This window comes from Podarcis raffonei, chromosome 5, assembly GCF_027172205.1.
Source record: "Podarcis raffonei isolate rPodRaf1 chromosome 5, rPodRaf1.pri, whole genome shotgun sequence".
Classification (NCBI taxonomy): domain Eukaryota; kingdom Metazoa; phylum Chordata; class Lepidosauria; order Squamata; family Lacertidae; genus Podarcis; species Podarcis raffonei.
In genome coordinates this window covers 4,519,040-4,540,802 of record NC_070606.1, presented here as the reverse complement: position 1 = coordinate 4,540,802, position 21,763 = coordinate 4,519,040, and the positions used below count along the sequence as shown (strand labels likewise).

At 44.7% G+C, this 21,763-nt stretch overlaps 1 protein-coding gene across 1 annotated transcript in view; it reads right to left on the bottom strand.

The window, feature by feature from the left end:
- The window catches only part of EFCAB6 (EF-hand calcium binding domain 6), a 115,291-nt gene that overhangs the window by 6,263 nt on the left and 87,265 nt on the right, over positions 1-21,763 (bottom strand). Inside the window, exons 24-28 of the mRNA XM_053387653.1 lie at positions 17,836-18,034; positions 15,435-15,623; positions 5,781-5,984; positions 2,426-2,638; positions 524-701 (exon numbers count right to left, since the gene is read on the bottom strand). Coding sequence (XP_053243628.1) covers positions 524-701; positions 2,426-2,638; positions 5,781-5,984; positions 15,435-15,623; positions 17,836-18,034 — 983 coding nt within the window. The remainder of the gene's footprint in view (positions 1-523; positions 702-2,425; positions 2,639-5,780; positions 5,985-15,434; positions 15,624-17,835; positions 18,035-21,763) is intronic.

Below are 21,763 nucleotides of genomic sequence, written 5' to 3'. Positions count from 1 at the left end.
TTCTCTTTGTGGAAGAATGGAAGCCCTTTTAGAACTATATTATAGTTTGATGAACTCGCAAGCAGGATTTGAAATATGAGAAACAGAAGGAATTAGAGAATACAGTATTGATGTGCTGGTATAGGAAACAGAAGGCATTGTGCAGAGGGGGTGGGAAATTAAAACACCATGGAAAATGGGGCGAGAAGTTGGGAAAAGACAAATTTATTATGTAAAATATAAATGAAGCAAATAAACACACATATCAAATTAGATTAGTATGCCCCAGTAAAGCTTCATGTGAGAGTACTTCTTCTCTTTTACAGACTCTCTTGCCAAATTGCCATTTCTAGAAATCACTGTGCTAAAGGGCTGACATCTAAGAGCAATGAAGTGAATGGGCCAGCTTCACAATGTGACATTTCATTCACACAACTTGTATTTGAAGGACATGCCAGAATCTCCTTCTGGTCTGACAGCTGTTTCTGCTTCCACTTCTTTACCTAGGCAAGATCACTAATGAAGATTTAAGAAAACAACCAACCTAAAAAATCTTCTACTGCAACTTCTCCCACGTGGTCCACATCCTTCTCTCTACATTCCTTCAGGATTTGTCTCCAGCAGTGCTGAACACCTTTTCGGATTTTACCTTCAATCGGTTTGCAGTTCAGAATAGGTGGGGTATGAACTGCTGCAGTAGAAGGCCTGCTGCCTGCTGGGGCCTAAAATTAAGAGGAAGATTTTGACCAACTTGCAATTGAAGACAAAAAAGGAGTGCCAAGTGAATAGATTTCTAAATCTGTAGACATTTGATGATGGATTCTTATTTGAATCTTCATTTTGAAAATTGAAATACTGAACACCTTTTAACCAAGGTTCAGAATTCAAAAAGGCCTGATCCACCAGGGAAGCTCTTCTGAGCAACGCTGTCTCCTCATCCTCTTCTCCCTGGCTCCTGGCATTCTGCATGGCTTTTTTTCAGTTCCGGCCCCTCTCAGGTGGGTGCCATTGCCGTTCTGAGAGTGTTCGTGGTGAGTTCCGGCACCTCTTTTTCTAGAAAATTAGCACTGGCTGCAGGACTTGGGAAATGCAGTTTCTCCAGCACTGCAGTAGAGAGACATCCCTCCCTTCTTCCCCTCCCACCACTACTGAAGCAGCAAGCAAGTGGAGAAGAAAGGATTGGGGCAAAGGCGTGCGAAAAGGGAGGCAGGATTCCTTTTCTCTGGCTTAGATTGAAGCCCAACCTCCAGAAGAACTCTCGATGTGATGGCAGATTATGAGCCAACGAAACCTGTATTTCCAAGCCATGAAATATGAAATCAACAGCATCACTTGTTATAAGTGGAAGCTGAAATTTATGAGTTCAGCCCCACACCCCCTACCTGAAAGGACCTCAGGTACCAGGCCTGAAAATTATCCATTCCTAAGAGATTGTGGAGTGCTACTGCTAGTCAGCGCAGTCTTCTTGATGGAGCCAATTGACATATTCACCTGCCAATCATCATAGGTAGAGAAACCTAGTGTAGAAAAATGTTTGTGTGCGCGGCAACCCTTGGACAAATTTAATAATGGTTGTTTTTCCTTTGTTCTTAAAGAGGTGGGGAGTCAATGTGGTATCCTTCAGGTGTAACTCCCATCACCCCTGACCACTGGCTGGGGATGAGTGTTGGGAATTCAATTGCACCTTGACAGAATCCTTTGTGGTTCCTTTCCGTGGGTGCTTACTCTTATGATCTCTTACTTACCAAGGCTACTGATCAAGACAAAGAATGCAGTTAAAAAAATAAAGTGAAGCAGGTTTTCCATGATTAACTACCATCAGCTAACTTAAGGTGTTTTCCAAGCAATCTACCGTTGTTTCAACAGTTTTCTGGTTCATACATTTCCATAAATACCTTGACCCTTTTACACCAATGCATCTTGATAGCCATTTTTGGCCCATAAATGCTGTTCTGAGTTGGGAAAATCAGAGGGAGGATGGACCATCACTCCACCCTACGGTTGAGTAGGGCAGAGGATGGAGCAGGCCTGCACAACTTGCAACACAGACAGATGTCGTGGTTTGGCAGCCACCACCACACCACCCAGTCTCTCCCCCCCCCCCCCAGTCCTAGACAGACAACAAAAACAGGTTCATCAAACTGCTGCTGGGCTTTGTGAGTCACAAGTTGTGCAAACCCAATAAAATGTGTTGGACATGGAATGTGAAGACCTGGGCTTCAATTCCTCTTTAGCCACAAAATTCCCTGGATGGCCTTGGGCTAGTCACTGTCTTTCACTTTAACCTACCTTGCATGTTGCTGTGAAAACCTAATAGACCTGGTGTGTGCCCCCTGTCCCAAGCGAACACCTTGAAGGATGAGTCAGATAGAAATGGGATAAGTTTTTTTAATAAAGAGCCAGGGTTCTACTTCCTGTGTTCTGGCTTTGGCCATGAAGCACTTACTTTCTTTGGAGATGAGGGAGAATATGCTGTTTGAGGCCGTGACGGTAGCTGTGGTCCGGGCTCAGCTGCTGTGGCAGGCTTGCTGGGGTTCTCCGGGTGGTTGGCGGTGGGTGTATCTGGCATTTCCACTTCCAGAATGAACTTTCTCAAGAATCCAGGGTATTTCAATCTTCCATTCAAGTCGAGCGGCACTGTGTTCCAGAGGTTTTCGAACTATTGAAGCAGAGAACCATGTTTCAGCAAATGCAAGGCCAAGCAAAGTATCAGGCAGTGCAGAATGTCAACCCAGGGCTCATGAATCCCTGGAAACGTCACTTTATTCTGCATGCCTGTGTCAGGGCCTGGCCATGACTAAGAGGTGCCCAGCACCGCCTGACCACCACCTGGTGCCCACAAGCAGGTGGTGCCCTTGCCACACATTTGCCTGGCACCTGTGAGACATGCAGCAATTAGTGTCATTAAGTAAAACCTTTTGAACTTCTTAAAGGTCCTGGTGCTGAAAGAAGCTGTGCTAGGTGTTGGCGCTGGGCCCAGGTTGTACTATTGAACTTGTGTGTAATCTGTGCTGCAAATGGCCATTTCCCTGATTGTTACTCTGAGTGCAGGATCGTGTGCTGGTGGAGACCCTCCAATGGCCCTTCAGACCAAGTGTTTGGGTCATCCATAGGTCCCCCATGTTGAGCTGTCTCTGTCCTAATTTAATTTAAGGGCCACTGTTTCAAATAAAGAAAGGCTGTGTGCAAGTGAGTATGCTGCTGTATCGGCAACAGAGACAGGGTTGGGTCCAACAACTGGCGAAAGAGGGCAGCTTACCCCTTTTTTATGTCTCTGGGATTCTGCCACCTGAACATGTTCGATACTGAGTCAATGCAAGTTGCTTGTCATAACAGGAATGCATGCATGGAAATAAAGTGCCAGTATCAATGTGTCTTATTCCTAAGAAATGTAGAATCACCAAAGGGGTTTTGCAGATAAAGAATCAAAATTTCAAACAGAAATATTGAACAATGATTTTAAAATTTTAGCAAAAATGTACAAGATATTGTTAGAATGGTGTACAAAGGATGAAGAGGTAAAATCAGTTATGATTGATTGGGCCAAAGATTTAGGACATAATATACAAATGGAAGAATGGGAAAAATTATGGAAAGAAGGTTTAAGATTCACTGGATGTACAACTATAAAAGAAAATGTGATGAAAATGATGTATCGATGGTATGTAACACCGGTAAAACTAGCAACAATGTATAAGATAAGTAATAAATGCTGGAAATGTAAAGAAAAAGAAGGTACTTTTTATCATATGTGGTGGGAATGTAAGAAAGTAAAAAGCTTTTGGGAAATGATTTATAATGAATTGAAGAAAATGTTGAAATTTTGTTAAGAAACCAGAAGCATTTTTATTAGGCATTACAGGCAATGAGATAAATAAGAAAGAAAAGAAGTTATTTTTGTATGCAGTGACAGCAGCAAGAATATTGATGGCCCAGAAATGGAAACAAGAGGAGCTGCCTACGATAGAAGAATGGAGAACTAAAATGATTGACTACGCAGAATTGGACAGAATGACAGGAAGGATCCGAAACCGACAAGATCAAAGATTTACAGAAGATTGGGAAAAAATTATTGAATATTTGCAAAAATTAAGTGATAATCAGATTACATTTGTAAGTTTCAATGAAGCATTGTGATGGGAAATATATTAAAAGGGGATGAAGTTTTACAGTAATAATATAAATAACAAAATAGAAATGTGTTTAAAGTTAAAATATGAAGGATTTACAGACAAGTCGAGGGAAGTCGAAAAAAGAAAAATAAGATGCAACTAAGATGTATGGAGTGTATAATTTTGTTTTGTATTTGAAAATTATATATATATATATATATATATATATATATATATATATATATATATATATATATATATATAATATTATATATATATAATATATATATAATATATATATAATATATATATAAAAAAGAAATGTAGAATCAGTAGAAAGGTAGACCATTTGTTCTAGATTTCAGATGTACAAACTGTAAAGTTTTGTTTTTCCTTTTTTTTTTAAGAAACCCTCCCTGACAAACAGTAATATCAGACCTTGAAGAAAGCCCATCACCTCTAAGCCTTTGATATGCATGTGGCAAGTTGCAGTTAAACTTCAAAGGCCAGACCTACATTTCGAATTTCTTTTCAACTTTCCCCCACTGGCCAAGTTTCTGCCATATTATAAATTATAGAAAACAAAACACACTTCGCACTACATCAGAAGATAGCAACATGTTTTACAAGCATCAATTAAATATTATAAGTGCTTTGTGCACTAAGTTAGCAGAGACTGTTAACAGCCGGTTGAAGGCCGTCCGCTTGGGATATGTATGTAATATCAACAGCTTAGTAGGGAAGGAAAACTATCTACGATCCAGCTGAAATGAAGCTACAAGCTGAGCCACACAGAAACTTAACTGCAATTAACATTTCATTGCTTCCTTGATGTCAAATGAGGCCCATATAAAGATTGCTTTTCCAAGGCGGGTCCCAGAGAGGCAGCTATTCAGAAGGGCATAGGAGCTGTTCCCATGCGCTCAGAGACCATGCTGCTCTGGAGACAACTGCATACAGTCGGAGTTTCTGAACTCTGCTCACCATCTGAGAACTACTCATGTGCCATAAGGAGCAAATGATTAAATAAGACCCCTTTCCCGCTCCCCACAGAAGAGGATGCCCATTGCACCTCTGTATGACCTAGTGCTCTGGCTTTACCTCCTTCCAATCAGCCCCTGTGCTACATCTCTGCGTCAGGCATTGTGATTTCACTTTCCCCCCATTCCTGAGGCAGAGACACAACATCATGAGCTTTACGCAGAGGAGGCGCCATCTTGTGCCTCAGCAATAATTCCAATCTGAAGGCAAGGCTGCAGCGCTCACTAGCATGGAGACACGTCCAGGATACAAGGGCGAAGTTTGCTTCCCATTCAAATTAAAGTTGGGTAGGGGGACATGCTTCTGCTACATCAAAAGTTTGAGGAACAGTCCTTGAATATGTGAGAGGATAACGACACATAGACACATTATCTCCCACTTGTTCCAGCTGTTTAAGCTGCTTTCTGGGGGACAATGCTAAGTCCTATTTATTACTGCAGGTCCAGAAGGAGGGTGAACAGAACGACCAGGGAAGGACCCACAGAAGACACAGCAAATACACTCTCCTACTGCCCTGCTTACCTTTATCCTCAAGTCATAAACTTGCAGCTCTCCTGACACCCCATCCCCTCGCAAAGATTCCTCCTGTATACAAAAGTGTGCTTTTGCCTTCTGAGAAATACTGTCCCTGCCCACCAGTTTTCTTACCTGCTCATCGGTCAAAAGGAAAAACCACCGGTTGCAGATATCTCTGAAGTCCTCTTTGGAGACAGTGCCTTCTCTTGTGCGATCTGCGTTTTTAAACTCCCCTTCAAGGGTTTGATAGCGAGTGCCTATTACTTCTTGAATACGGGCAAAGACCTCTTGATTGGACAGATCTCGGCAAGCAAATTTCCTATGCTGTCTCTCAGTCTAAGTGGAACATACATGGGGGAGGGGGAATCACAAACAGATCTACTGATAATATACAAAAGATAACATTTAGGAAGTCATGCCAAGAGGTCTGTAGAAAAGGTCACCTTCAGTTTTCTGCACCAATGAAATTGACTTAACAGTATTTAACAAGTGCTGCAGGAAATGACAAGCAATCGGGTTAAGAAAAATGTAAAACCCTCTATTAAACAGCTTGACCCAGGCCTTTAAAGAAAAATATCACTTGGTTAATACAAGGAGCAAGGTAAACAGCAGAGTGATTAGCTGATAAACCCACACTTGACTCATCCTGCCCATCTCACACCTGGCATTCACACAGATGGCACAGTATTGTGAGTTTCTGGATCCACTGCTAGAGGTGTGTGTGTGAATGGGTCATAGACAGGATACATTTGAGGATTTCTTAATTAACTATTCATCCATATGTCATTGTTTTATCACTATAGAACTATGTGCCTAACATTGTGTTTCACAGGGTTTCATAAGCAACATACAGTTTCTTGCCTAGAAGAACATGCAGGCTTGATCTTTAGGCTAGGAGTGGATATAGACAGCAGGAGGAAGAAAGTGAAAGCCAAGGGCAAGGAGGACTGAATCTGACCGATGCAGGTATATATTAGTTAGCATTCATTTCAGTGGTGGATAAAGACTCTACAGATTTCGAAAAGGCGCTAAAGACCCATACGACCAAAGTCCAAGGAGCAGGGAAAGTGTTTGCTGTAGAATTCTTGCTCTTTTAGTATATGTGATAGCCATTTAGTACCGGGATTCTTGCTGGAACTTTTGGGGGAAATGAGGATAACAGAAGGTTCAGGAGGATGGTAGTCCTCTTCATTTCAAAAACAAACATACCAGGAAACATGAACAAATCTAGATAAATATATATGAATTTCCGAAGTCTGGCCCTGTAACTGATACGAACTTAGGGTACTAGCATTTTGATTTTTTTATGGGACTTTTGGCACGCTAGGTATGCATCGTATCTGTGCAAAAAAGAGTACTACTGTGAAATCCACATGAAGGATGCAAAAAGGTCCCTCACGTCACCATGTACCTTATGGAGCAATAGTGGACCTCAGTGATCCAAATATGCACTGAAGCCCCAACTATAAGCAGGGGGGCTTCTTTTGTTGGTGTTCTCTGATTAGTGGAGTCTGGGCTTCCTGATCAGTGTTGCCTTTTGCACCATCTTTTTAAAACAGGTCTCTTCCAGAAGGTTCTACACAAATTTCCTTCCAGGAGTTCAGTCTCCTCTGTAATGATGGTCACAAAACCTCTGGTGTGACCTCTCTTAAGTGAACACTGGAGGCCTGCGGTGCGGGGCGCCTAGAGCAGGGGTCGGCAACCTAAGGCCCATGGGCCACAAGCAACCTACAGGGGTCATTTAACCGGCCCACGAGCCGCCCCCAAACCGAGCTGCCCACTCGGCGAGTCCCTGTATGCTGTGCTAAACCGGTGCAGGACGCCATGGGGACTTGCTTCCGTGGTGCTGGAAATCACGTCTGCACAGATGCAGATGCCGGAAATCGTGGGCACACAGGCGATCCAGCCCACGGAGGGATCTCCACTGGAGTGAACTGGCCCAGGCGAGGTAAACCTTGCTGACCCCTGGCCTAGAGAAACTAAGGGCCCCATCTCTGAGAAGGCTAACATCACAGTCCTTCCTTAATTGGGTAGGAGGCAGCAGGCCGTGCCAAACTCCCCATGCAGCACAGCCCACAATCACTTAGGATCGTGTCACAAGGAGAGCTGGCCTGTTCTTTTAGCTTACACAACCCCTCTTGCCTCTGCCTCTCAGACCCTCGCAGGCAGTTAGGAGACCCTTTTAGGCAAAGGTGCCCCGGAGTTCTTCCTTCCAAAATGCTGCAGCTGATTCTGCCGCTTCAAACCCTTTTCCTCCGAACCGGACTGTACCTCTCTAGTGGCACTGAGTTATAGCAACTCAGCAATTGTCCGGTTCAACTGTCCTGGAACCTTGAAGAGTCAACGTTCTGCCAGCTAGTTTTAAACAGCCCCCCCCCCCGGCAGAGTTTCCAGGAAGCCATTCAGTGCAGGTCCTGTTGGCATACAGGGCAAAGCAAGGAAAGAGCCTTTGTGTATAAAAAGCCCTGGAGGTTTGGTGTTTGTTGTTGTTGTTTAAAGGCCTCTCTGCCTGTCTTCTTCATTCGGACCGAGAAATCCACTGACTTTGGACAGGCGGGCAAAGCTTAGCTACTGAAAAGTTTCCCTAAACCTCTTATGCTAGAATCAGGGCACTGTGTACTAGCCCTGTGCAGAAAAATTCTTCTGTATTTCCACACTCCATCAATTAATAAGAAACTGCATTAAAAAATTATCAAAGGGGAGAAGAAATTTCAGTGAAATGATCCTGGGTGGGTTGTGGGTGGGTTTTGTCGTTGCACTCACCTGACTTTCACAGCGGCTGAGGAGTTTTGTGAGAGTTCTTTCAATAGGCAAATAATCTCTTCAGTGACCTGCATTTTGCAGCCTTCCTGAGAGCCTGTGCTTTCTGAAACAAACCAAAGATCTCCTTGGCTGGACCTTCCTGTTAGTGTGAGGAGGCAAAGAGGCTGCCTAGCAAGTGTCCGATGCTGTTCTCTGTGGCAGTTTCACAAGTGAAGCCCTTCACCTTACAAATAAATCAGTGTAGAATTATTGTTTAGTTAAAGGAAGGACTTTCCCTCAAAGAGAATATGCACAGATCTTAAGCACTTGCTAGCCAGACTCTCTGGCGTGCCACACAACCATTAAAGCCCGGAAAGATGTTATGGGGTAACACCTCTCATGGATCTTTTTCAGATCATAGCAGTCAGAAAGGCTGCAGAAAGCTGAGAAACATAGACAGATACCCTTGGTTATCTCACAGGGATAAGGTATACTTAAACACACACCTACCAAAATGCTAAAGCAATTCACAAGTGAATGAGGCGAAAAACCTGAAGCTGCTTTCACAGTGAAAGAAATCTTTTAAGAAATTGGAGGACAGTTTTTGACACAGTGCTACAGAATAGTCTTTTGCAGGCTTACTCACATTTCCCCCTCATACATGTGTGCACATTTTTTTCCTGTTGACAGATTCCTTCAGAGGTAATCTGGGCAGGGGACCATAAATGAATGATAGGGAGGCTTCGAGCCAAAAGTAGTCGACCAGTCCACTGTTCTCCTGTTTCCCTCTACTTACTACATTCATGAAATTAGGCCAAGGGCTGCATGAAATTAGGCTGGGCCTTAGGTAGCAGGCTACCCTTCCCTGACTTAATAAGTTGTATCTAGTGTTACAAACATGAGTCTGACCAAACTGTGGGAGGCAGTGGAAGACAGGAGTGCCTGGCGTGCTCTGGTCCATGGGGTCACGAAGAGTCAGACACGACTAAACGACTAAACAACAACAGCGTTAGTCCTACTTGAAGTAAACCCACTGAAAACAATGGCACAGACCAACTTGGGTCCATTAATTTTAATGGGTGTACTCTGGTTGGATACAACCCACTGTGTCCAGGATTTGGAAGAAAACTTGTCACGTTTTTGAGGGAGCCATTCAGACTACGCCAAAAATGCTTGAGACAGTTACAGAAGTAAAACTGACAGTAAAAAGACTCTCTCAAGTCAACTCTACTTGATACTCTCTGCCTTCTGGAAGGCTTTGCAGAGGTAGCATTAGGAAAGGAAGAAAACACACAACATTAATTTGGCTTCCCACTAACTTAACCCGCATTTGAAAACCCTCATTCAAATAGAAATAACTGTCAAGGGAAAAGAAAAAGGAGGAAAAAACCCTAGCTTTATTAAAAATAAAATGTATACACTAGTGCAGTTATGGACCTTGATAAACAGAAACAAAAACTGTGATTCAGCTGACAATTTGCTCATCTCATTTAAATCAGAACTATATAGAATTATTCAGAATGTAAGTCTCATTAGCATACATCAGCATCGTCAAAAGACCCTAGTGATGAATTAAGTGTAAGGGGGGGGGAGTGGGGACCTTCTGAAGCGTCCTTAGTTTCAATGCATTTAACTATTTCTAAGCATAAAATGGATTTTAAACTTGCATGGTTCTGGGGTATGCTAATTATTCACTTTTGCAGTTGAGAATTGCATTTTTATTTATGAGGTGCCATTTATTTCCCATCTCTTCACAGGCTTCAACTTTACTAGTTCAGTAAATTTTCCATACTTTAATGATCAGAGCTGGAGACTTTTGCTACGTGTTTCCACCTATACCTCAGCGATCAGGTTTTGTGTAATGTATAATAATCAGGTTTTTGTAATGTGCTTGAATAAGCAGCATACTACATTAATTTATATGTTAAACCTAAAATAGTCAAGTATCTACAAAAGACGAGTCCTGTAACAGTCAGCATTCTGTTGCCAACTCCAAGGATAAATCCTAAGGCCCTAACAGGGGTGAAACAGGCAATGATGAGATGGACATACATGAAATGCATTTACCAGGGGCATACAGTATATTTGTTCAAACAGAAAGACAAAATTGAAAACGATAGATAAAACAGATTAAAAACAACACCGATCACCATCGAAGTGGGGAATCGAAAAGCCATATATCAGACTAATGGGGCTCCATCATAAAATACTGTTTCTGCATGTGCCTGGGGGAAGAGGGGTTTGCCCAGCATGAATGGGCAGGCAAATGATCAGGTACAAGCAAGAGTGGGAAGGATGGAGGACATTGGGAGGGCAAGAGCGAACAAGTAGACTGACAGGTGAGCAGGTTAGGCAGGTCAGTGTATGGCTGGATTTTCCCATCTGGCAAAGGCAGGGGAGCTGTCGGAATGGGGCCAAGGCTCCCCGCACCAGACCAAGCAGGGGATGTTCCTGCTCACCTTGCAAGCTGCTCAGACCTTCGGCAGCAAGGAGAAGGGGGCTGTCTCTGCCTTCCGTCTGAATAGGGAGAGAGGCGGAAATGGGTGAGGATGAAGAGAACTGCTGGGCACTTGCCAAAGCCGGCTAAGCCCTAAGGAGCAGGGCTCTGGGTGCAGCTAAACCCTCTTTCATCCTTTTCTGAGCGCTAGAACAGAAACAATGTTCTAGAAATGGAACAGCAAGCCAACTTTCTTCCACACCCCCATACAAGCCTAGGACAACCATTTCAGAGCAAAGTCAGGCATGCACCAACAGTCCATTTCTTCCAGGTTTTTTTAAAGCTTTATAAAATCCTCCTTTGTTTCTCTCTAGAGTTTTTCATGTTTTTGCATATGTTGGGGATTCTCAGAGTCTGCTGATTCCTCCTTGTGTGGGGCTGTTGCCATTTTTACTAGGTAAGCATTAGAATTCCCCCCCCACCCCAGACTGAAAGTGGAGTGTTTTATAACACTGTACCTTTAAAAACCTGCTGAAATATCTTGGTGAAACACGAGCTAGGATGAGGCCAGTCACTCCTGGGGTAAGGTGTCCCACAAAAAGGCCATGCCCCTCAGGCAGTGGAGGGGAACACAAAGCAGGACTTCAGTAGATTATCTCAGGGGTGAGGCAGATTCATGGGAGTGGAGGCAATTCTTAAGAAGCTCTGGTTCTGGGCTGTTTAGGACTTAAAACTAATGTTTGGATACTCATTTCCAGCACTTTGGTAACCAGTGCAGATGACACAAAAACAGAGTTCTATGCTCCAGTCTGCTAGATCCACTCAGCATTTTGGGTCAATTTCGTAAACTCTTTTCAAAGGCAACCCCATGTAGAACATATTTCAGTATGAAAATAAACAGGGCATAAATGAATGTGGCCAGTTTTTGTTTCTCAAGGAAAAGGTACAGTTGATAAAAATCTAAGAGAACGGTGACTAACCTTTTTTAATCTGAGGAGTTGACCACACCATCAGGGCACTCTTGGTCTCAAAATGAGGCCAGAAGCCAGATTGGAATGGATCTAAATAATGCAAGAATATATTGGAGTTGGCTTATCATGACAACTTTGACAGAGAATGATAGTTACGAAATAAGTTGGGTCAGGCTATGAAGTTTCCTTAAGAGCTGCTAGTACCACACTTTCTTAAGGAGCATTCACTGCCTCTACTGGATAGCTCAGATGGTTAGAGCATGGTGCCGAAAACACCAAGGTTGCAGGTTCAATCCCCGTAAGGGACAACTCCATATTCCTGATTGGAGAGGGTTGGACTAGATGATCCTCAGGGTCCCTCCCAACTCTATGATTCTATGATTCTACTCAGCAAATCGCCTCTGGTCTACTCAGCAATGGCGGGGATTGGGTCCACAGCACATGCAATAATAGGTCTACCCTCTTTGAGAAGCTTGAATATGTCCTCAGGCTGTGGCACAAACTGAGATCTGGAACTCACAAGAAGGAGCACCAGAAGTTACCAAAACAAATTCTGTTCTCAATGTTGTGCCCTAGACAGAGCAGATAAAAGTGAATCCAGATCTTTGGAAAACCATAAATAGAAGAGGGCATCTTGGTGCTAGTCACGATTGACAAGGGCATCACTAGGCGTATCAGTAGGAAAATACCCACGAGGTATCTATTGCCACTGACCCCTATCCCTGCAGAGGTTTGCTATAGCTTTCCCCCTAGGTTTGGGATCAGGTGCGAGCTTGAGCCTTGAAAAACCCCCACATCTCTGCACATAGAAAGCAAGCATGTAAGGAAGAAGTGTTCCAGCTTCACCTTTTCCCTGGATATTGCCCTGAAATTCCTGTATTCTGTTTTACACAATGTCCTATTACCACTTCAGATATTATATTTCACAGATAAAACAACAGTTGATTTCTAAAGGTATGATAGAGGTTTTTATTAGTTTTTCTTTCACCAGTACAGAAAGTGCTCTTGAGAGTCCTGATCAAATGTGGTATCCAAGGTGGGAAAACTTAAGACTCCCCTTAGGTGAAGAATTCTGAAGGGATGCCTGAATTTTAGCCTGCATATGGTTAATTGTTCATGTAACTAGGGATGAAATTGTGCTCAAACCTGCAATCAAAAAGCACCGTGTTAAAGGAGATATTTCCCTCCCACAATATGAACTTTGCCTATTGCAGCACTTAACGTGTCTTACTAATTTAGAAGGTGAAAGATGATTTGGCAAACACTCCTCTTCATATACACCTGGAAAGGGGATGGGCAGGTTCACATACAGACATTTTTCACTTGATGACTGCAATATCAAGTGATGGGTTGCATATATGAATGGGGCATCACAGAAGAGGGGGCTTGCAGGGTTGCTTGGGCTAAACCAAGCCTCCCACCCACCTCCCACCATTTGGCAGGTGTGTGAAGGGCCTCCGTGCACAGACTCATGCTTATGTGTAGAATACTTCTGTGTAAGGGCATTCCCGGGTCCAATCAGTAAAACAGATCTTCGTGAGTCTATTTGTACATAACTAATGCCTCTCCAGAAACTGCCCAGATGCCCTTTGTGCATTGGCAGAGGAGGTTTGGCCAGCCTTTACTGCCCCACAACCTCCCTCATGTACCATCAGAACCCCCCAAGTTCCACAGAGAACTTTAATACTACCTCCTATAATCTCAAATGCAGTGCTTTTCAATGAAGGCAGTACAGACACTCAGCTTCCACTCATCAAGTGATAAGAAGAGATACAAAAGCCTGGGCAAACCTCCAGAGGCTACGACCTGAACCAATGGCTTCAAGTCACAAGAAAGGAGATTCCGATTAAGTATGAGGAAGAAACATCTGATGGGAAAAGCTGTTTGACAGTGAAAGGGGCTCTCCCAGGAGGTGGTGGACTCTCTCTTCTTAGATGGCCATCCAACCTCTGTTTAAAAACCTCCATCTTGGATGCTTTAGTGGAAATTCCTGCACCGCAGGGGGTTGCATCAGGTGACCCTTGGGGTCCCTTCCAAAATTGTAATTTTAGGATTCTTTTGAATGGGAGCCCAGATTGGAAACACTTTGGTCCTGACCCAGTAAGGAACATTCGTGGTGTGGACTGTGTTGCCAAATCCAGAATGGAATGCACAGAGAGAATGAAGTTCAGGCATTTAACAAAACACTCATTTATACTATATGCTACAGATGATGTGCTCATTTCGGCACCTGCTATCCCATTTGTGTGCGTGCTCTCTCTCTCTCTCTCTCTCTCTCTCTCTCTCTCTCTCTCTCTCACACACACACACACACATTGTTGCAAGTAACGGTTTCTGCATTGGAGACAAAGCGAATGATTGTCCTTCTCCTTTGGTAGGATGCCATTAGTCTTTATCAATATGGCTATCATAAAAGCCCATGCTGGCGTATTTACATTTTCCTACAGCAACTTTTTGTGAGTCACTTGAAGTTATTCTATGGTATTACGTTTTTTCTCCCTAGTCTGGGGAAAAATTGAATTGATGCTCCAAATAATAAAATGGTCACACGCTACAAGAATGTGGCTTTCTTTTTTATCTAATTGTTTCTATCTTTCAGCCTGTTTCTACAATCTGAAATCCCAAAAGACAAACTCCTAACACATTGTAGCTTAAGGATATGAACACTTACTTGTTAACAAGTCCCACTGAATTCATACTTAGGACTCCAGACAAGTCCAGCTCATTTCCCACCAGGAAATCTACACTGTTCATGGCTTTTACGTCAGGAATACCTAATTTATGAAATTATCCACACTGAAGGTGCAATGTCTTGGATTCATGTTCCCATGTTCACTGAGGCACATGCCTGCCTGTGAATGTGCTTCAAGTAGGTTGTTCTGAACCATAGGCTTGATGGCTTATACCAGGTTGAGGTACAAGTTAAGATGAGGGCTGCGGTACTGCAGAGAAAGAATGCTAATTTTGGCTTGCAAACTACACTTTACCTATTTGCTTGTGTCACAAAGGCATTCTGACCTGTGAAATAATAACGACTTGTAATAGCAATGGGACAGGGAGGGCTGGCAGTGGGTGCCATGAAGGGCCTAACCTGACTGAGCGGGGGGGGGGCGCTTCTCATCTGGCCCCACATAACCCTGAGCCCAAACTCCAACCCCTCCATTAGGAACATTATCTACTTTCTTCCACCTGCTGCGCAACACAAGGAGAGGACTATTAAGCTCACTCTTCCCCCGTGCAGAGAGAAATTGAGGCTCTTTCTCCTCTTCTGCAAGTAAGCAGTCCCCTCTCATTTGCCTGAAAGTCTGCAGCTGAGCTGTGTTGGAAGAAGGAGGTTCTGCTGATGAGTTTGCAGCAAGGAGGAGGGACTGAAAGAGCCGTTTTCCTATCCTGGAGAGTAAATGAGGTTAATTGCTGGTCTTGGGACTGGAAAGACCTGTGATCATATTCCTGTTGACCATGAGCCAGCAACTCATTTCTCAGACTAACCTATTTCAGGGAGGGTGGGGTTGTCAGCACAAAAGGGGACAAGCCCTCTATAATGTGCCCTGAGCACACAGAAGAAAAGGCCATGTATATCTTTCCCAACCAGCACAAGCTCATTCTGATGCACAAGGGTCTTGTGCCCATTCTTACCCCAGAGAAGTTGTTGAATTTTTGCAGAAAATATTTCCAGTCTATGGAGTGCTCTCCACGAAGCCGCTGCAGTTTGATGAGGTGGTTGAACTGCTTATCGGAAAGCGTGAAGCAGAAGTGGTGGAGCACCTGCCGGAAATCCAAGGCGGAAATTGCTCCCGTGCGGTCCTTGTCAAAAGCAGAAAAGGCCTGCAAATAGCAGAGGAGCAAAGTAACTCCAAATAGCCGGCATTTGGAAAGAAGTCATTTCTCTCTAGTAGAGCTATTACTGAGCTGTGGAAATAAATGCATAGGCAACAAACATCCACTCGCCGCCTCAAGTATTCTGCATACAAAACGCCGCTAAGAGCTTCCCAAGGAATCCTTGCTCAACCATTTTTTAAGCTGAGCTGTTTCAATAGCTTATTCTCTTCTGGCAGGACTCATGATCTAGAGTGTCAGGTGGGAAGGCTGTTTACAACAGGCCTCCATAGCAACCAGAGGCAACCAGAGAACCTGGAGTGTTTAAAGATAGCAGAAGAGCTTAGCTGGGATGAGAAAAGATATGAGGAGTGTCAGCCTGTCAAGCAGTGGGACCTATCCCTTCCAAATGTAACTGGGAGGTGAAAGCAGGTGAGGAGCTTCATGTCCCACGGAAAAGGAGCTGCAGTCAAGCCTGGCTGCAAGGCCAGGATTTGCAAACACGTGCAAGTCTCTTACACGTCTGAAAAGTACACAGGTAAGTGTAACAGCTGAATCAGCTGCAAGTTCAGCCCACTTGAGATGCCTTACTATTTATTTATAGAAGTCAGACCCTATTCAAACAGTAACACAGTGGCTTACAATGTCAAGCAATTCAGACATATTACAATAAAGTGAAAGGAAGATGATAAAGGGCCCCTCAATGCATCATTTTTATTGTTTACCAGTAAGCAAGTACAAGTCTAGTACATCCATGGCATGATCATGTCAAGCACGACAGTAGCCCCCACCCACCGACTCAGGGCTCCCCCCAGAGAGTTGTGGAAGGAAGCACCAGCTACCACACTTTGTGAAGTCAGCCCCAATTAAAAACAACGGATTTGGTATCTCCAGTGCTGTGCTATCTCCTCATGCAAGACCTTGTGTAGGCAAACTAAGGCCTGGGGGCCGGATCCGGCCCAATCACCTTCCAAGTCCAGGAATCAGCATGTTTTTACATGAGTAGAATGTGCCCTTTTATTTAAAATGCATCTCTGGGTTATTTGTGGGGCATAGGAATTTGTTCATTGCCCACCCCCCAAAAAATATAGTCTGGCCGCCCACAAGGTCTGAGGGACAGTGGACTGGCCCCCTGCTGAAAAAGTTTGCTGACCCCTGTGCAAGGCCAATCAGGAGAAATACGAAATCCTTGCAAGGCAAGATGTTTTGGTCATTGGGGAAGATAAGACAGCAATGCAAGCGATGGATTGCAGATTACATGACCGAGAAGCAATCTTCAATATTTCCCTAAAATCCTAAAAATGGAAGCACTCACACCACATATGAAAAAGGCGTCAGTCGTTTTGTACCCGCTCTAGCATAGTGGTGATATGTTGATGTAGCTCAGCTGACAAGCAGGACCATCAAAACACTACAGTGGTACCTCAGGTTACAGACGCTTTAGGTTACAGACTCCGCTAACCCAGAAATAGTACCTCGGGTTAAGAACTTTGCTTCAGGATGAGAACAGAAATCTTGCTCCGGCGGCACGGAGGCAGCAGGAGGCCCCATTAGCTAAAGTGGTGCTTCAGGTTAAGAACAGTTTCAGGTTAAGAACGGACCTCCAGAACGAATTAAGTTCTTAACCCGAAGTATTTGAAGCATTGTCTCTTGGGCCATGGCTGATGAGGTTGTGTACCTACTATGTCTTGCAGGCCAGTCTTAGTCTGCCAGCGGGTCCAAGCTGGCCCACAACAACATCTGATAACACCAGTGAGGGCTGCAGCCACCTGTTCCCAGCAGAGAACAGGGGTGCATAGCCAAAGCAGCAATGTTTAATTCTCTCCCCCCCCCCCAAATCTGCTGGTTAATTCCTGCTCAGCTGAGCAAGATTCCATAAAAACCACGTCCTGGTTCAGGAAGCGGCTTGCATGACACCCCTGCTAAAATGAAGTATTTTCCTTCTCCATTTTTGAATGGCTTTCTACACTGCAAAGAGTTTCCATGGGGAGCCATTTTCAGAGCCCAAAAAGCAGGGGCAGAGCGATTTTCACGGGCAAAGCAGGTGCTGGCAGCACTGTGGGTATTTTTAGGGCCCCCTGTTTGCATGACTCCTGCTCCCAGTCTTCCACATCCTCTTTGTCCTCGAGTTCAAAGACGGGGGCCCCAACATTTCCTTCCCTCTCCTTGTCATAGCGATGGGCGTTTTGCTACTAAATCATGACGGCTGCATGGCACCTACCTTGTACAACAAATCGGAGGAGGAGGTAACTATCTGTTTTATTTTTGCCATGGCTTCATCTATGCTGAGCTGCACAAAACTGATGGGTGGCACAGGTGGAACTGTAGGCCTTTTCCGCCGTTTGAAAGCTGCGCGGTCATCAATTACTCTTATAAAATCAAAATACGAGAGCTTGTTGTCCTGTATGCTAATCCCTAAACTAAGGGAAAAAAGAAACAGAAGATTGAATATTTGTTTCGCATTTCTCAAGCATTGCTGCTGCAACTAATCACTCCATTACAGGGCTTTATATCATTCTAGAATTGCTACGTGGTTAGTATTAAATCGGCCAGTGAGGATTTTCACTATTTTGGAGCTCAGCTACACAATGCAATAACAATTCTCTTTCCACATATATTTAAACTCATTATTCAGTTATTTGGATTTTTGTCTTGTGTATCCTGAAATACTGTGTTGCGGGTGTGTGTGTGTGTGTGTCAAAACGTGAGTCGCAAAATTCCAGCAAATTCCTGGCTGCTTAACTTAGGAACATAGGAATCTAGTTTACACTATTGGTGCATCTAACTCGGAATTGTCCACAGCGGCCTTTCTCAACCTTGAGTCCCCAGCTAGCAGGACCCGTGGTCAGAGATGATGGCAGCAATTATTCAGGATTTCACACAGGGGTCTCTCCCACCAAGCCGCACCTGGGGACTGAACCAGGATCTCCACTGAGCCACAGCCTTTCCCCTACATGAGTCATTGAAAGCCTGACCAAAGAAGAAAGTCTTTCAGCACTACAATCAGTATTAGTATGAGAGTATCAGCTCTCATCCTTCACAGTAAAAAAAAAAAAAAGCGAAAAATGATAAATAATAAATAATAATAATAAATTTTATTTATATCCCGCCCTCCCCAGCCGAAGCCGGGCTCAGGGCGGCTAACAATAATAAAACAATACAAAAGTACAACACAAACAACACTCTAAAATCATTCATTATAAAATTAATTAAATTCAAGCCACTGGCCACCATTGGGCCAGAGCTCCGCGAAGATTGCCGAGGGAGGGAGTCAGGCTGTGCCCTGGCCAAAGGCCTGGCAGAACAGCTCTGTCTTGCAGGCCCTGCGGAAAGATGTCAAGTCCCGCAGGGCCCTAGTCTCTTGTGACAGAGTGTTCCACCAGGTCGGAGCCACAGCCGAAAAAGCCCTGGCTCTAGTTGAGGCCAGCCTAACTTCTCTGTGGCCTGGGACCTTCAAGATGTTTTTATTTGAAGACCGTAAGTTTCTCTGTGGGGCATACCAGGAGAGGCGGTCCCGTAGGTACGAGGGTCCTAGGCCGTATAGGGCTTTAAAGGTTAAAACCAGCACCTTAAACCTGATCCTGTACTCCACCGGGAGCCAGTGCAGTTGATATAGCACCGGATGAATGTGATCTCGCAGCGAAGACCCCGTAAGGAGTCTCGCTGCAGCATTCTGCACCCGCTGGAGTTTCTGGGTCAGTCTTAAGGGCAGCCCCACGTAGAGCGAGTTACAATAATCCAGTCTGGAGGTGACCGTCACGTGGATCACAGTGGCTAGGTCAGGGCGAGAGAGGTAAGGAGCCAACTGCTTAGCTTGGCGGAGATGGAAAAATGCCACCTTTGTTATAGCTGCAATCTGCGCCTCCATGGAAAGGGAGGTGTCGAAGATTACACCCAAACTCTTAACGGACGGTGCTGGCACTAACTGCGCCCCCGCAAGAGATGGGAGTTGCCCCCCCAATCCCATATCGTCCCGTCCCAGCCACAGGACCTCTGTCTTCGAAGGATTTAGCTTCAACCGGCTCCCACGTAACCATCCAGCCACAGCTTCCAGACATCTGGTCAGTGTGTCTGGGGCCGAGTCAGGATGGCCATCCATCAACAGATAGAGTTGGGTGTCATCGGCATACTGATGGCAACCCAGCCCAAAACTCCGGACAAGCTGGGCGAGGGGGCGCATAAAGATGTTGAAAAGCATTGGGGAGAGTATCGCACCCTGAGGTACTCCACACACCAAGGAGTGGCGCGATGACAATTCCCCCCCAAGCGCCACCCTCTGTCCCCGACGAGAGAGAAACGAGCGCAGCCATTGAAGGACTGTGCCCTGGATCCCCACGTCGGCAAGGTGGTGGTCCAGAAGTTCGTGATCGACCATGTCGAAAGCTGCTGACAGATCTAGAAGAATCAGCAGCCCCGACCCGCCTCGATCCAGCTGTCTACGAAGATCATCTGTTAGGGCAACCAGAGCTGTCTCGGTCCCATGACCAGCGCGGAAGCCAGACTGGAATGGATCCAGAGCCGATGTTTCATCCAGAAACCCACCAAGCTGTTCAGCAACCGCTCTCTCAATCACCTTACCCAGGAACGGAAGATTCGAAACTGGGCGGTAATTGGATAGATCTAAAGGATCTAATGATGTTTTCTTTAAGAGCGGGCGCACCACTGCCTCCTTCAGTTCCCCTGGGAATGTCCCCGTGCCAAGGGACAAATTGATGATATCCCCCAGGAGGGCCCGCACCTCGTCTGGACACGCTCTAATCAGCCAAGACGGGCACGGGTCGAGAGGACAGGTGGTGGGCTTTCCAGCTCGGAGAAGTCTGTCCACATCGGCTGGGGATATCCGGTCAAAGTGGTCCAATATTGGACCCGAGGACAGTCGAGGGGCCTCCAGTTCCTTTATTGTATCCAAATTGGCAGGGAGGTCATGGCGGAGCAACAAGACCTTCTCCGCAAAAAAGCTCGCAAATGCCTCACAGCCGTGTGTCAAATTGTTATTTAAATTTGGCTGTCCTTCAAGGGACGTTAAAGACCTGATTATACTAAATAATTGCGCCGGGCGAGAGCTAGCGGATGCAATGGAGGCCGAGAAGTAAGACTTCTTAGCAGCCTTCACCGCCATCTCGTAGGTTTTCATAAAAGCCCTATAAGATGTTCTTGAGGCTCCGTCACGGGCACCCCGCCATACTCGCTCTAGCCGTCTGAGGTCCCGCTTCATTTTCCGGAGCTCCTCGGTAAACCAGGGAGCCCGGTTTCTGCGGGGTCGCAGAGGGCGCTTCGGTGCGATCTCATCGATGGCTGCCAGGAGCTGGATATTCCAGCCCTCAACAAGCTCAGTCAATGAGTCGCCAGGGGGAGCAAGGTCCCGCAAGGCTTGGCGGAATCTAGCATTATCAAGAAGAGATGAGATAAATAAAGTCTGGCAAATGGCACACAGGACTCAATTAAAAGACTTGGAAGACAACCCAAACAAGATTTGAGATAGAGGGGTGTCCTTTCACTCTCAACTGGAAGGTCAGATAGAACATCTCCCTCCAAAGTGTGAATTTATATCAAAGCTATTTTTTACCTTCTTCAAGTCTGGGATTTGTTTAGCACTGTAATGGAAATATGAATGCTTGGCTGTAACATTTTTTAACCCATTGATGAAACGTTTTGTCATTTTATCATATTAATCTCATAGATTTAAACTGCATTTTTTATATTTAGGATGTAGATGATATCCCTACAAACTTTAAATTAATATTAATGAAAAATTAATTTTAAAATTGCTATTTGTTTATTCATTTAAAACATTGTATAATTAAATTAGCATCTGTTTTTGTCCTGTAGCTCTAAGGATCAATAAACCCATTTGTAGACATTGATCATAAACAAACCAAATGATACCTCATCAAGCCCTGCATAGCAACTGTTTTTCTCCAAGGGCCATTTTGAGAAGTGAAGAACAAAGAATCTAGTCTGCAATCCCCAAAGTGACCTAACAGCAAGATCTGTTGCCACAGGCCCAACCCCAAAGAGTACTCACTAATGGTTCATTGTCATCCTGTGGGTATAGTGCAGTATAAAAATTTAATTGATACTAATACTAATAATCCTGGGGAAATGTGACAGGTAGGGTGCTGTAGGCTTCTGTCCGAGGCTCGTTGTTG